This window comes from Glycine max, chromosome 7 (genome assembly GCF_000004515.6).
Source record: "Glycine max cultivar Williams 82 chromosome 7, Glycine_max_v4.0, whole genome shotgun sequence".
In the NCBI taxonomy this organism is placed as follows: Eukaryota; Viridiplantae; Streptophyta; class Magnoliopsida; order Fabales; family Fabaceae; genus Glycine; species Glycine max.
Window position 1 is genome coordinate 19,344,296 of NC_038243.2, and position 15,661 is coordinate 19,359,956.

General features: G+C 31.7%; 1 protein-coding gene across 3 annotated transcripts; it reads left to right on the forward strand.

Annotated features, from left to right (window-relative positions):
• Window positions 1-8,455: 8,455 nt before the first annotated feature.
• Window positions 8,456-14,204, forward strand: CYP49 (peptidyl-prolyl cis-trans isomerase CYP49). 3 transcript variants are annotated; one of them, XR_415190.4, is made up of 9 exons: window positions 8,474-8,678; window positions 9,317-9,473; window positions 10,067-10,106; window positions 10,342-10,392; window positions 10,543-10,628; window positions 12,645-12,755; window positions 12,877-13,027; window positions 13,541-13,744; window positions 13,876-14,203. XR_415190.4 is itself a non-coding variant. In XM_003529137.5 (8 exons), exons 2-8 carry the CDS (start codon window positions 9,322-9,324, stop codon window positions 13,625-13,627), a joined length of 678 nt encoding a protein of 225 aa, XP_003529185.1. In that variant the 5' UTR covers window positions 8,456-8,678; window positions 9,317-9,321; the 3' UTR covers window positions 13,628-14,200. The 3 variants fall into 3 exon arrangements, 2 of the variants coding, with proteins under 2 accessions (XP_003529185.1, XP_025985044.1); XM_003529137.5 differs by having other exon boundaries at window positions 8,456-8,678; window positions 13,541-14,200; XM_026129259.2 differs by lacking the exon at window positions 8,474-8,678 and adding an exon at window positions 8,717-8,860 and having other exon boundaries at window positions 13,541-14,204.
• The last annotated feature ends 1,457 nt before the right edge of the window (window positions 14,205-15,661 follow it).

A 15,661-nucleotide genomic window follows, 5' to 3' on the forward strand; every position in this document is an offset into this window, starting at 1 on the left:
TTATATGTGAAAATTGTGTAATTTTAATACCTCTCGTTTATTATATTAAATTGTCTTGTATTTTTTGGTTAAATTGATTGAAACAACATGTTGTCAAAGTAACCTTTGTTGCGTAAGTTGATTTGGTTGAATTTACATGGATGCTTCATGGAATTATTCATGCAAATTTTGCTCGACCCAAAGGAAGACACAATTTGACAGAATAATTACATGAATGTGATGGTAAACATGTGACGATTATAAATAGTGTAATTTTCCATGTGAATAATGAAATGTTCAAAGACAATTATTATTTGATTAGAATAATCATCATATAAGTTTTTCATGTGAGCAATGAAGTGTTCAAAGACAACCTTTGTTTGATAGGAGTTATCACTAATGTTTGATCATTGAGTTGAGAGTACCACTTGCAGTTAGTCTTTTTTAATCCAGAGATTGAGGATTAATAGTGCGCTAGGTATCTTGTTTGGGTCTTAAAATTTCCCATAAAGATTGTTTGTGCATTGTATGTTTATTGTTCTCTTCTTTAATTGTTGTTGTTGTTACTACTATGGTTTAAATTACTCATATTATTTAAATCCCAAAGTTGTATGTATAAAATTTAGAATTTGAGGGGAGTCAGTTAAGAGTTGAAGATATTGCATAATTTATTTTTTTCTAGAGAAGAAACAAGAGAACAAGGTAAGGAATTTCCTTTTTGCTTTTGTAGGATGAGACATATAAAACAAGGTTCCATTTACACTATTTAGTGTGTGAAAATGTTAAACTTCTCATTTTTGTTTGTTTTAAAGTTAATTTAGTTTTGTACCAAAGGATGTTAGTGGGTAGATTTTGGTTCTCCTACTCACAAAAACATATCTATACAATGCTACCTATGGAGTCATCCACAAGTGATAATGAAAGATTCTTCTATGTGGGCGATGGAATAAAGTTATAGTTGAAGCTATGAGAGCTTTTATGTTGTTTTAAAAGACTCAATTTCATTTGAATTTGGTTGAGACATATATTGAACTATTTATTAAACCAAATTTTATTTCTAATTTGGAAAAATTCAGTTACTTTTTTGTTCAATTAGAAATAATAAAGTTAGTCTCTCATGTGATTCAAATATTGCAAGTTATGAGTTCTTTTATAGATATTTGAGTGTTGATATTGCAAACATTTTTTGGGTGGTACAAAACTTAAAATTAAATGAGAATTTCATTACTTTATAACATAAGCGCTTAAGTGATATTTCTTAATAAAGAATTTGGATGCTTGTGTTATAAGAAATTATGGATCCTTTATATTGGTTGGACCTTATAGTCTATATTGAGTATATAAAGGGAAAATAAACAAACAAAATGGAATTCAGGTGCTAAAAGAAATAAGGATGTCGTAGAACTAATACATGCATATATTTATGTTCTATTCCTTATGGATTCATGGAATGAACAAATATATTTTATTATGTTCATAGATGATTCCTCTTTATTTAAATTATGAAAAGTTTTGGCCTCTAGACATTTAGTCTTTCAAAGATGAAGTTGATTTTAAACTAAGAAAAAGAAATAAAATTAAGGTTGTCAAATGTGACTGTGGGGAATATTGTTGTGGTATATATGACATAAGGTACAACGTTTGGAGTTCCCCATGTGTTTTTCTTCAATAATTGTGAAATTATTTTACAACATGTAATGTTAGGCAAACCTAGCATGAACAAAGTTGCAGAATGATGAAATTAGACTTGCACAGATATGGTAAGAAGTTTAATTCTTCTCTACCAAAGTTGCTTTGAGAAAACACATTAAAGAATGCAATTTATATCCTTTTAGGGTACCAATTAAAGTAGTCACTACCTTATAGGTATGAGTTGGTGAAATTCCAACATTAGGCATATACATATTTAGGGATGTTCAGTTGAAGCAATGTCTTATAGGCTGCATGAAGGTAAGTTGGACTTAAAGATAATGAGTTATAATTTTTTGTTACATTTAAAGCTCTCACATGTATAAGTTTTACAATCCCACTTTAAGTTCATGTTTGAGACATGCAAGACTCCTTGATGAAATTGAGTTTGGAGGGAAAGGAAATATAAGGAGTGTTGTCTTTAAAGAATAATTTGTTATTGACAATAGATAAGCATTTGTACTTACCATTGTTCAAGAAACAAATATGATAATTAAATAATGATGTTACTCCTAACATTATTAAAAGACAAGACAACACTAAGATTTCCTCTCAAGCACCACCTAAAGTTCAAACTCAATAACCTCAAGAAGTGTCATCAAGAAGATCCACTAGAGAAAGGAAAAATGTAATTTGATATGATTATGTCATATTTCTTTAAGAACATGAATATAACATTAGGTTGACTGAAAAGGTCTAATTGACCTTAGTCAAGTCATGTTGTGCTCTAACTCTTAAGTGGATTGATGCCATAAACGATGTAATAAAACCGATGGTTGAACATGACATTTGAGATATCGTCAAATTGCTTGAAAGTGTGAAACCCATAAGTTGTGTAGAAGCAAGATATCATGATGTTTTGATGATACCAAAGAAAGGTGCTTCTCAAGTTTAATTCAAGATAAGACTTTAAGAAATTCAAGATAAATTGCCAAGTTGATCTCTAAAGTCTTAGGAAGAAGTTTCCAAATTGAAAAGGCAAAAGGTTTGGCCAAAGAATTTTATCTAAATCATTTTAAATTGAGATTTACTCTCTAGTAATCGATTACCAGAGGATGTAATCGATTGCCAGTGGCCAATATGCTTTCTGAAAAGGTTTTAAAAGGTTTTAAATATTTTCAAAAGCATGTAATCGATTACACAAGGCTTGTAATCGATTACTAAAGGTTTTGAACATTTTAAAACAACCATAAGAAATTTGAATTTAAAATTTCAAGTTGTGTAATCAATTACAGTAAGTTGGTAATTGATTACTAGTGTTTAAATATTCAAATTTCAAATGAGAAGAGTCATAACTCTTCAGAAGTAACTATGTAATCGATTACACCATTATTGTAATCAATTACCAGTGAGGATTTTTTAATATAATTCCCAACAGTCACATCTTTTCATTTAACTTTTGAATGGCCATCAAAGGCCTATAAATAGGTGACTTGGGACACAAATTTCCTTAGAGTTTTCATTGACCAAAAAGTCTTATCCTCTCAAAAGATTAAATTGTCTTATCTTCTAAAAATTCCTTGGCCAAAACACTTGCAATTCAATAAAGAATTATTTGAGTGCTTCATTGTACAATCTATCTCTTACAAGAGAGATATCTTCTTCTCTTTCTTCTTACTCAAGAAAAGTGATTAAGGGACCGATGGTCTCTTGTTGTAAAGTGATCTGAACACAAAGGAAGGGTTGTCTTTGTGTGGTTCAGAGATTGTAAAAGGATTTTACAAGATAGTGGAAATTTCAAGCGGATTGCTTGGGGACTAGACGTAGGCATAGGGTGTGACCGAACCAATATAAACTGAGTTTGCACTTTCTCTTCCCTTAAACTTATTTATTTATTGTTATTTATCTTTTGCATTAAGGAAGTTTAGTTTGAATTGTCTTATAATAATTCATAATAAGGGTGCATTGAAACTTTCATTAAAGAAGAGTAAAACTTTTAATTGGGGAAATAGTTTGTGATATCTTAATTCAACCCCCCCCCCCCTTCTTAAGATATCTGAGGCCACTTGTCTAACAAGTTGTAGATAAATATTTATACTTGAAAGGGATTCAATGGGTAATTTTGAGATATATAAAGATTGTTTTGTCGCCAAAAGTTTTACAAGAAGAAAGACATTGATCACAAAGAGACTTTCTCTCTAATTTCTTAGAAAGACTTTCTTAGGACTATAATGACATTGTAGATCATTTTGATAATTGTTTTGCATAGATAGATGTAAAGATTACATTTGTAAATGGAAAAATTGATGAAATAATTTATACGGTGCAACCAGAAAACCTTATTTAAGATGATCTAAAGTCTATGGTATGCAAACTAAAGAAATCCATTTATGCTTTTAAACAAGTATCTCGTCTATGGCATTACAAAATTCATCAAGATTATCTCTTATGGTGTTGAGGTAAATTTGGTTGATGATTGTGTGCGCTAAAAGTTCAGTAGGAGTAAATTTATTATTTTGATATTATATCTTGATGACATCCTACTATCATCATACGACTTATTGTTGCAAAACAGTTATATTATAATTTATCACGTATGCTTAAGTTCTTTTATTGTCCTGAAATAATTTTTTGTGGGAGTCCTAAGTTGATATATGAGTAATCTTAGTATGCAACACTAGAAAGTAATAAAGCGGATTATGCGTTAATTGAAGAGAACAAGAAACTACATGTTTTCATATCGAGAGTCTAGAAGTTTAAAGATCATTGGGTATTCTGACTTCGATTTTTTTGAGATGTCTTAATAGCAATCACTCCACATAAGGATCCATATTTAACCGTGTTGGTGGAGTTAATATTTTGCTATGAGACATCATACTAGAATTTATGATTGCTAAATTATTGTAACTAGCTTGCCTGTTGTCATCAACATTAAGTAACCATCGGGTGTTTATTAGGACAATATCTTAGCGGTATTATTAAGGATTCAACCAAGTAAAACTTTTTTGACCTAAAGTATTTGGTTGTTAAATACCTTAGTTTAGTGTGAGTATTACTTATGTTCCATATCTTATGGTTTACAAACATTTTGTTGTTTGGATTTTCTGCAAAAATAAAGTTGAAGTTTATCATTTCATCATAAGTTTGTTTTGTTTGCAATATTTATATTGTATTTGGTTTGATCTCTATAAAGAATAAAGTTTGGACCAATTGGAAATAGGTATGGCTGAGATCACGTTGCATGTAATTTCCATGTTGCTTATCCATATTGACCTATGTCATTGAGTGTATTGATGTGGTGGTCATTGGGGTCTAGTTACATTTGTTGTAGTGACGAAAGACGTAGTAATTTCGTTATTGATACATGAGATGAACCAGGTTGTTAATGTGAAAGTCTAAATGTAAATAGCATACAAATGCACGCTTAAGGATTTTTGATATAATTGTTACAATATGTAGCCCAAGTGGGAGATTGTTAGAATTTTCTATTCCAATAATTAATGTGGACTAATATTATACGACAACTATATTAGCTATTTATCATTAGTGAGTTTTATTTTATGTGATCTAATTAAGTGAACCAGTTAGACAACTAAATCAAAGGATATGGACTTAAATGAGTGTTAGTCGTCATTTACGACTAACTTTGGTATTGAAAAGTTTCATGAGATTAGCATATTTTCCCCAATTTATGGTTCTTTTTGTTGGAATTGTACATATTTTTATGTTTAGTTTGATTTTACTCAGCAGATACTCCCATTTTGTGAATTAATATTGATATCACTTCAGTTTCAGGCTAAAAGAAGAGAAGTTTTAGCAGCCGGTGTCTCGCTAAGCGAGGCATGTGCGCTTAGCGAGTGGCATCCGCTAAGCGAGACACTCAGCTCGCTTAGCGTGTTGGGAAATCCTAAAAGAGGATCAGTCAGAGATGCCCGCCCCCAGCGTGCAGCCAGCTCGCTCAGCGAGTCGTTTGTCCCTTCTCGCGCTTAGCGCGCCTAGCTCGCTAAGCCAAATTTCACTAACTCGCGCTTAGCGAGCTTTCAAAATCTAAAACGTCAAGGAGCCTTTAAAATATTGAAGTGGGCGTAAAATAGAGAGAGGATTCGAAAAATAGAGCAAGAGAAGAAGCTAAAATGATAAAGCCTCAGCCTCCAAGAGTGTTTAGGTTAGAGGAGTGATTTTAGGGTTCTAGAGGTTGGAGGAGACATCCTCAACCATTTGTAGCCTTAGTCTTTTCTCAAAATCTATCCTTTGTACTGAAAGTTGCTAACTTGTAATGGAAGGTTAAATCTCTTGTTAGGGAGTTCTGCTGAACCTTTGATGTAATATTCTCTTACTATCTATTTAAAGTTGTTTTTATTTGTTCATTGCTTCTATCTATGCATATTTCTGTATGTTTGTGGCTTGATCACCCATTTGTATGCATAGTTAGGATTTTTAGTACTAGGAAGTGCTTTAAAACCTTAGAACTTGATAGAGCAAGCTAGAAAACTGTATGTCTGGGGATGGAGTGTAACAATCTAGTCCTTATTATGCTGTAATCGTAATGCAACTCTTTTAGACTAAGTTTGTTGAAGGATCAAGGACGAGGTTTAAATAGAGTTAGACCCATTCACTCGAGTGATTTTGGTTTGGGTAGTTTTTCAGCATAAGAACACTAAAACAACGTTAGATAGAGAAAAACATTTAGCAACGTCAAAGTAAGCTCAGTAGAATGACCCAACGCTTGTTACTTGACTGTTTTACTTCTCAACTTTTAGATATTTTAATCTGTAGTTAATTAGACTTTTAGACAAAAACCCTATTCAACATTTATTTGCTTTATACAAATGTTTGCTCATTGAGCATATATCTTTTGAATGAAACAAGTCCCCTGTGATTCAATACTTGGTTCTTACCGTTTTATATTACTTGTGCGACTCAGTACACTTGTTGATTAGCATCGCGGATTACTCCCGAACAATGAGCAGATGTTAATGTTGACCCATTATAGGATAATGGAAACCCTATTAGGTTAATACGCTATAAGAAGGCTATGGTTCCTAATATACCGAACCGTCACATATAGTTTCTCTTCTCTCCATCTGAAGAGTTACGAAGGTCTTATAAAAAAATAAAGAGGTTCTAGTTGAGGAAGAACCATGAAGCCATTGGTTATGTTGTTAGTCGATTATCCGTTCCATAACAGGTCCTAAGAAGAGTACATAGATCAGAAATCACCTACGAATTTAAATTCCGCTGCATTTGTTCGATCAATCATTATGGATCCAAGTATTCCTAAAACTCTTCTTGATAATCTAACGTAATATGTTCCTAGTGGTTATATTAGTATTTTATAAAAATCCTCTAAAATTTCAACACTATCACCCTTCCCTCCTCTTCTTCCATGGCCCATGAATACTGCAAGGGTAATTGGACTCTCAAAGTAATTAAACCCTCACCCTCATCACAGCCAAAAAGCTCAATTGTGAACGCAATTAACCACTTCCTCAACAACCCACCCCACTTCATGTTGCTTCTCCTTCTCCCTTGGTTAGAAACAATAAGGAACTAAGGTGGAAGTGGGTTGATAGCTATTTGTTGGAGCCACGTATGGTTGCTTAAGAAGTCATAACCAATGCAACGATAAATGGGACAACCTGCTCCATGATTGCAAGAAGGTTCGAAACTATGAGGTCAAATCACACACTTCTTTAAATAACCAATTTGAGTTCCCTTCTTGAACAAATAAACACAAAAATAAAATTAGTTAATTTATTAGAAATTAAAAAAATATAAAAATAAAAAATTATTCTTTTTTTAGGAACTTAATGTGAAAAAAACTCATTAGGAACTGACGTAAAATTTAAATATTTATTTGGAGTTAAAAATATATGTTAACCAACTTAATTTTGGTAAATTATTTATAATATTGTGAACCTATTGATATATTTAAAGCTCAATCACTATGTTAACAAATGAAATTTAACCACCGTCACCAATTCTTTTATACAGTTATGTTTCTTTTATTCTTAATTTTAGTTGCACAAAGAAAAATCAAAAGTTTTAATCGTGCAGCTTGCTTATAAATAGCAAGCCCTTGAAGTTTTCAAAACCATAACTGCATTAGTTGTACTGTATATAAAACCTCTTTTATAGAGTTAAATGCATTTTTAATTCTTTTAAATTTAATAAATTTTGATTTTAGTTCTTTAAATATATATATATTTTTATTAATTTTAGTTTTCATAAAATATTATATATATATATATATAATAATTTTTATCATCAATAATGTGATGCGTAATTATTCATATTATTTCATCAATCACTTAACTTCATGTAATATCCTAACTAAATAATAATATAAATTTATAACGATCAAAACTAACAGTTTTTTTTAGGATAAAGCCAAAAAGTTGTAATATTTATACGAATAAAAATATAGAAAACCTTATAATTGAAAAATAGTTAAATAATCAAGGATAAAGTGTGAGACCAAATTAAGTGTGAAAGATAAAACATTTAAATTTAATTTTTAAATGAGTAACAAATGTAACATATTAATCTTACATATAGTTTAATGATAAATTAATTTCTAAATTTTATAACTTAATATCAAATTCTTTCTTAAAAAACATAATTTATCCTTAAATATTATAATTGAATGATAAAATGATCTATCAAATTTAATAATATGATTAATTTGTTATATTTTTTTGTATATTTATAAATTAAATATATATTTTTTATTTTTCAAGAATTAATTTATTAGATCGCACTTTTATGAACGAATTTTACTGTTTAGTCGTAACAAATTCCAGTTCATTAGTTTACATAAGAGAAAAAAACAGAACGTTAAAACGACACAGCAAAAACGGTAGTTTAGTGTTTTCAGTTTCATCAAGAAGAGCGCATTTATCTTTCAAACTTGGTTCCTGTCTCTTCATTGACGTGCTTTCCTCATCCTTCTAATTCCTGCTCCTTACAAATCCAATTCCCTCTTCGTTTCATTCTCTCTCTCTCTCTCTCTCTCTCATTCTTCCCTGTGATTTGCGCAACTTCAATTTCCTGCTACTTCATTCATTCAGGTCCTTCTATATTTACATTTTCATGTTTTGTTTCTTTGTTTGAGTTCTGATAAATAATGGGTTTTGTTTATTTCCTCTATGTTGAACAAGTTTTGTTTTTGAGACCAAAATCTTAGTTGTTGCAAGTTGCAACTGTCTATGACTTGGGAGTTGGGGAGGAAGCGTTTTTGCTAAATTGGATGGTAGGAATTCTAATTACCTTGGAATTCTCAAGCTTTTTGATTTTAACCATGCTGAAAGTTTCAAACTTTATGTCGTGAGATGTGGTGGTGTCTGCTTTTAAATGTTGAGTAAATAGTTTAAATGCATGGGCAATGTATATGGTTTTTACGTATCCTTTAATCATAAGTTGTCATGTATTTTAAGTTTGTCGACTTTTATAATCATTATCTTAAAACTTAAAAGTCATATCTATCATAATCTTTTACTCGTTGACGGTATAAATTTCTTTGCACCGATGTCTGATGGTACATAGAAATTAAACTTTAAAATGTTTATAGTTAATCATAAGAATTGGGTGATTTTGATATCGGATAAATTGAGTGGGTTTTGGTATTGTTATTAATTTTCTTTTCATTTGGAAGGCTTGGTTTTGATTTGTTGACTGGAAATTGATGATTGTTGAAACTGTTGATTAGGCTAAATGGGGATGATCAAACCTCAGGCTCTGCTACAGCAAAGCAAAAGGAAGAAGGGGCCTTCTCGCATAAGTGCCACCACGATTATATTCTATACATTGACTCTTGTCATGCTTGTGTTTATCCTGTTTGTAACATACAGACATTGGTCCAACAGGTTGGTAAAAGATTTTTCGTTCTGGTGGGGAAGGCAGATTTATAGTGTAAGAAATGATACATGGTAATTTTTTGTTTCTTGAATGAGAACGACTAAAGAAATGATTCAAATTAATACTTGTTGAAAATTTAGCTCTGGCTAGTATAAAAATAATCTGTACTTGTTCAGCATCATTGTGATGATTTTTGCAATGCTGTTACTTCAGGGTTTATTTTACTATCAGTCATTTGTTATTGGCTTTCGTGGTCGAATTCTCCACATACTGTGTAATGTGTAGTGATTGAATTGAACCTTATGCTGATGACCCTTCAGTTTATGGCTTTTTGCTCTGTCTTAGGCAGAAGGAAATATTTGTTTGTCAAGATGTACGAAAACTTTTCCATTTTTCTCTTGCATTTGCTGAGTTGTTTAAACTTCCAGAAAAGTGAATTTAAGCGGAATAATCATTTGTAACATGGTTTCTGAGAAGATGATTATAGTAAGCAATGGGCATTAACTTTTAACAGTATGTGTCTCATTTTCTCCTATAAAATGAACTTCAAAAGAGCACCTTCTGTTATCTAATAATTCATTATATTACCTGCTGCATTCAGGACAAGACTTCAACAAGAGAGATACATATCAGTCTCCGAGGTACAGACTTGACATACGTTATAAAGGGTTTTCATAAGTCTTTATCCTTTTTACATTTACTTGTTATCTGGTATCTTACCATGTGTTTCTTTGATGTTATAATTCAATCATGTATATTATGTGTGTTTTTTATTTTCCATCGAGACAAGGCTGCTGGGAAATCAAGACTGCCCCCCCAACTCATTAGTGAATCCTTGATTAACCTAATGATTTATAGAAACTACTTTTTCTGCAGGATGAAAATACATCTGTAGAATCCAAAAAATCTGATCTACCTGGATATGCTGTAAGTTTTCCATTCACCATGCTTCCGAAATTTCTTTACTTTTCACATTTGTTAGATTGTTTTTCAATATTGTTCTAGATGCTCATCAATTGAAATTATTATATGAAATTTTAACTTACAAAATGGATAATCATTTCTTCCTTATCATAGGTTGTAATTACCTCTAAAGGTTCTATTATAGTAGAACTTTACAAGGAAAGTGCTCCTGAAGTTGTTGATGAATTCATAGATTTATGGTGAGTACTAGGTTTTCCCTTTTTTTTATTATCAACAAATGTTAATTGCCAGTTTGTGTTAGCAAGAGGGATTGAACCCGTGACCTTTCCCTCTTTTCCTTCTTTCTTGACCACCCAATCAACCTTATATCTCCACAAATTAAAATGGAGGCTGATGAATGCTTTATGGTTTGCTTTTCACAAACATTTTTCTGTGTCACTAATTCATTTCTTTATTTTATTGTGATTTAAGTTGAGGAACATTAAAGGAAAAAATGAGGAATTTGATGTTTTTTTTTGGTAATTATACAGTATTCCAAATATAGTTAAGCTTAAGCCTAAAAGACTAAATTGGAGGAGGTAGACAATCCCTTAGATCATATAGTTGTTTATGGATTTAAGGTTCAGGGATAGGGAATGCTTCTTATCTTTTGGGGCATCTAGTTGATGCTATGTGCTAGTCTTACAGGATGTTAGAGTGGTTTCAAAAGTTGCTTGATGAGATTTTCTTGGTTTTTGGTCTTGCTTGATATGAAAGAAAGAGGCCAATGGTGGTACATTTCAGTCTACAGTTTGACTAGACCTAATTTACACTTTACTTCTGTATGATGTTCAGTTTTGTGTTTAAATTTTGTGCTTCTTGTCGGCATTTTGAGGATTAATTTCAATGTTGAGATTCCTTAATGAAAAACTGGAAGGTGGTAATATTACTTCTGATGCAAGTAGTTTTGATGACTATATTTTAAGATTGTTCTATAAGGAACCTATGGATACCCTAAGCTACTATAGAGCATACTGTATTCTCTTGATTGGACAGATATTCAGTCATTAGAACTTCAAGGACTTGTTTGAGCATGAGACCTTTCCACTCTCTCTTTTTTAATATCTTTATTTCATTATTTTGGTCTCTGCACCTCTATTCCTTTTTTAGAACATGTGATTAATCATTCTTCCCACTAAAGTGTGGCAAAATTCTAGAATGGAGCAGTGGAAGGGTCTATGCTTTATGACACAATTGCAGTTGCATAAGGGAAGGTTAAGCTCAGGAATCAAAATATTTTTTGAGACCTTAGGGTTAGAACAGAGGAGAATTATTCTTTAGTTAAATCAGAACCAGGCAGGCTCTTTCTTTGATTCAAAGGGATATGGTCAAGGTTTAGGATTGATTTTGAAGAGTTGGTACTCGGAGTGGAAACCAATTAAAGACAGAACAGTAGGCAGTTGGTTCGTTTGGTTAGATGATAGAGATGCAAACTCTAGATTGTTTGCCAAGATGAAGGAAAAGCTACATATAGGTTTCTTGTGAATGGGAGTCTTATTTGGCATCACGAGTGCAATTACCTGTTTCCATACAGCTGTTATTGCCACCGGATGAAAGTTTGTACCGCTGTCCTTTCATGATGAGGGTAGATGACTAATGGTTAGAAAGGGCCTTTGAAGTGCAGGAAAAGTTCAGATAAGCTACCAGGAGTGGATAAGGAAAAGGCTCCAGGATCCAATGGTTTTTCTATTGCTTTTTCCAGAGCTGTTGGTAAAAATATGAATTCCTCTTTCATCACTCGAGTACCTAATAAGGATAGATCTTTCAAGGTAAAGAATTATAGACCTATAACTATAGTCTCTGGCTTTTACAAGGTTATTAGTAAGTTCCTTTCTATGAGGCTTAGTGATGTTTCATTAAATATTTGTCCACTCACTGTTTATGCAAGTAGCCAAGCAGGCTTTCTTATCACTGAATATGTAAGAAGGGAAGTACTGCAAAGCCATGTAACAGTCAACATGTTCAGAAACTGAGTTGAATGTTATAACCTCGAGCATTTCTATATTGCCAGATATAACATAACATCTGCAGCATGAAATGAATCTCTTCTCTATTGGCTGAAGAGAATAAAGCCTGCAGCTCTATAGGTGTATATTACTTTTATTGGCGTCAGTTTGTGTTGGTAGTTTGTTTATTTCAAAGTAGTGTGCTGTATGAAATTCCTTTGAATATATCCTGCTTATTCTTGCAATGTAAACTACAATTTTTTTTCCCAGTCAAAAAGGGCACTTCAAGGGAATGCTTTTTCACCAAGTAATTAAGCACTATGTGATTCAGGGGCCTGGAGCTACTGAAGATTGGAACCTGTTAGGAAAAAAATATGCAAGGTTTTCTTGTTCTTTTGTTTTTTGCAATTTGATGTTTATCATACATATCCTTAGACCATTGATAATCTACCTGAGTTGCACAATTTCTTCTAATCACTAAATATTGTGATGATTAAACTAGTATGAGACATGAAGCATTCATGCTTGGAACATCAAAGGGAAAATACTTTAACAAAGTATTTGATCTTTTCATCACAACTGCACCAATACCAGATCTAAATGAAAAGCTTATTGTGTTTGGCCGAGTCATCAAGGGACAGGATATTGTTCAGGTGGCTGAATTTGTTCTATTCCCATTACTATGTCTAATATTGTATGTTGAATTTTTTTTTTCTTTTCCTTTTCTATTATTGTTAATAATGTCCTTTCCAACTCCTGTGGAATAAGGTATTTTGCACATCTTTTCACATATTGGTAATTAGTGCATATCTTTTTAATAGTTTTTAAACGTAATATATGAGGCTGGATTTTTGGTTTAGTTATTAGTTCATTCATCACTTTGCTTGTATTTATAAATACTATTTGAAACTAAAGTAATATAAGCAATAATGGTCATAGAACTTAGATACCATATTAATCTTGACATCTGCATAAATTGGTTTAAGACAGTAAATCTGGATTGGAATGAAAAACAGCAAGTCATGTGAATATAATTTAATTTATATATGATTTTTGTTATTATTTCTGCCAAATTGTAGTTTTTACTGCACACAAACTCTGTCCAAAATCAACACTGGGTTTCATGATTACATTTAATATTGACAGTTTCACAATCCCTATGCCAGGAAATTGAAGAAGTGGATACAGATGAGCATTACCAACCAAAAGTTTCCATTGGGATACTTGATGTGGCTCTTAAACAGCTGGAGTGAAGGCATCTCTGCCCGAATCAATGGGATAAATATTTCTCATACTTTGCTGATAGCCTATTGGCTTATTTGTTAAAATCCTTTCTACACAGATGATGAACCTCAAGGATTTCACCTTAGGTTTGTCAATGAAACGTTTGAGCTTTGATGCAGTTTTAGCTACATGTTTCAGTTGCTCATTCAGTGATTATTATGAAATCTCGTTTCTTTCTCCTTTCTATCATATTGTTTGGTCTCTTTTGATGTGGCAGGATGTATGTAGGAATGTCTATTGCAACTTGCCTGGTTGGTGCTATCACCTCTTCTATTTTATTTTGGCATTACTCTTCATTTATAGAGTTTCAATTGATGACTTTTTTAGTCTTTCTGGGCCGAGCCAACCAATATTGGCTTTGTAATCTATTTTGTAATGATGCTCAATTCATATTTTCATTTGGTTATATTAGCGATAATTGGTTATATTTAAAGTAAAAAAATCAGAGCACTGATGGAACCTTTTGTAGGTGGTCTCTATCACCTTTAGTCAATCAGTATCATTTTGAATTTTTCCTCTTAACTGCCATTCATCTTCTCATCTTTGTTTATGTTCTAAGAAATTGGTTGATCAAGTTAAATTAAACACTCAATATTCTGGTTAGATTGGAGATATAAGATTGATTTGGTGAAGGGAGGGGGAAAGAGGTCATTGGTTCGAATTCCTTCACAAACAAACTAACAACTAATATTTACCGAAAAAAGATATTCTGGTTAGATTGAGAACTATAAAGTGAATTGCAAACTTGTGTGCTGCTGGCATGGCATACCTTTCTAGGCCATATGGCCACGATCCAGTGTGCAGTTGGCAAATGATGACAAAGCAAATACCTTGCATGAGTCTGAAAAAGTGGTAGCCAATAGATTATAGATGGACATTCCCCCTGGTAGGAGGCTCTTGTGACCTAAAATTTGGTAGAATTTCACAACTTGATTGGTTGTCGTTAGCTGAAGTATCACGGTTAAGGTCTTTCCGATTGAGAGAACTTATACAAATCAACATATGATATATAGTTTTAACTTGTTTCTCAATAGGCTTTTAAAGATAGTGTATGAAAATGCATTACATCTTATATAGGCTTAAATATGATTTTGGTTGGTTATTTTAATGTTGGTTTTCAATTTCTTTTTTTAGTTCCTGTAAAATTCAATGTTTTTAGTTTTAATCTTTGTTGTCAAATAATTACATTAACCGTTGACATATCAACGTTGGTAGGCCAGTAACTTGTCATGTTATTAAAAAATCTAAGAAAAAATATTTGTATTTTTAAAAGTCGAGAGAATCTAATTTACTAAATAAATATATATATTTTTTAATCACACATCTTGTAAGAGAGACACAATATTGTGAGTTAGATAGGACTCCAATGAGTTGAGATTATGAAATCTCTTTTTTTTTTTTTTCTACTTTTTGTCGTATTGTTTGGTCTTCTTTTGATGTGGCAGGATGTATGTAGGAATGTCTATATTGCAACTTGCCGGTTTGGTAGTATCACTTCTTATATTTTATTTTGGCATTGCTTTTTTTTGGGTACCTATGATGTTTCATGTATAATGTTTTAGTTAATGATCATTTTAGTCTTTTTGGGCCGAGCCAGAAATATTGGCTTTGTAATCTATTTACTAATGATGCTTAATTCATATTTTCATTTGGTTATACTAGTACTACTATTTGCGATAATTGGTTATATTTGAAGTACAAAAATCAGGGCACTTTGGAACAACTCCATGTTAGTTGTAATATGCTTGGTATGCTGAGTCAATTTGTTTAAATTTGAAATATAAGTTATTTTTAAAAAGTATTTTTTTTAAGAAATAAATAAAATTTGCTTCTTAAAAAATGTAAAAATATATATATAATAATTTAGAAATAAAAATAGTCTAAACAATCACATAAAAAAGTATAAAACTACCTAGTCGCATGTTAGAGACAACTTATAATCTAGATTGTAAGCTATTTTTCTTAGAAGAAAAAAAAACTATTTTCAAAACCTGTATGTTTGG

What these genes read in the sequence shown, in the direction of transcription:
- CYP49 (XM_003529137.5), top strand. Translation starts at nt 9,322, where the DNA reads ATGGGGATGATCAAACCTCAGGCTCTGCTACAGCAAAGCAAAAGGAAG. An exon ending in TACAGACATTGGTCCAACAG is followed by an intron (nt 9,474 to 10,066) that starts GTTGGTAAAAGA and finishes TGCTGCATTCAG; the next exon opens with GACAAGACTTCAACAAGAGA. An exon ending in AGGGACAGGATATTGTTCAG is followed by an intron (nt 13,028 to 13,540) that starts GTGGCTGAATTT and finishes TCCCTATGCCAG; the next exon opens with GAAATTGAAGAAGTGGATAC.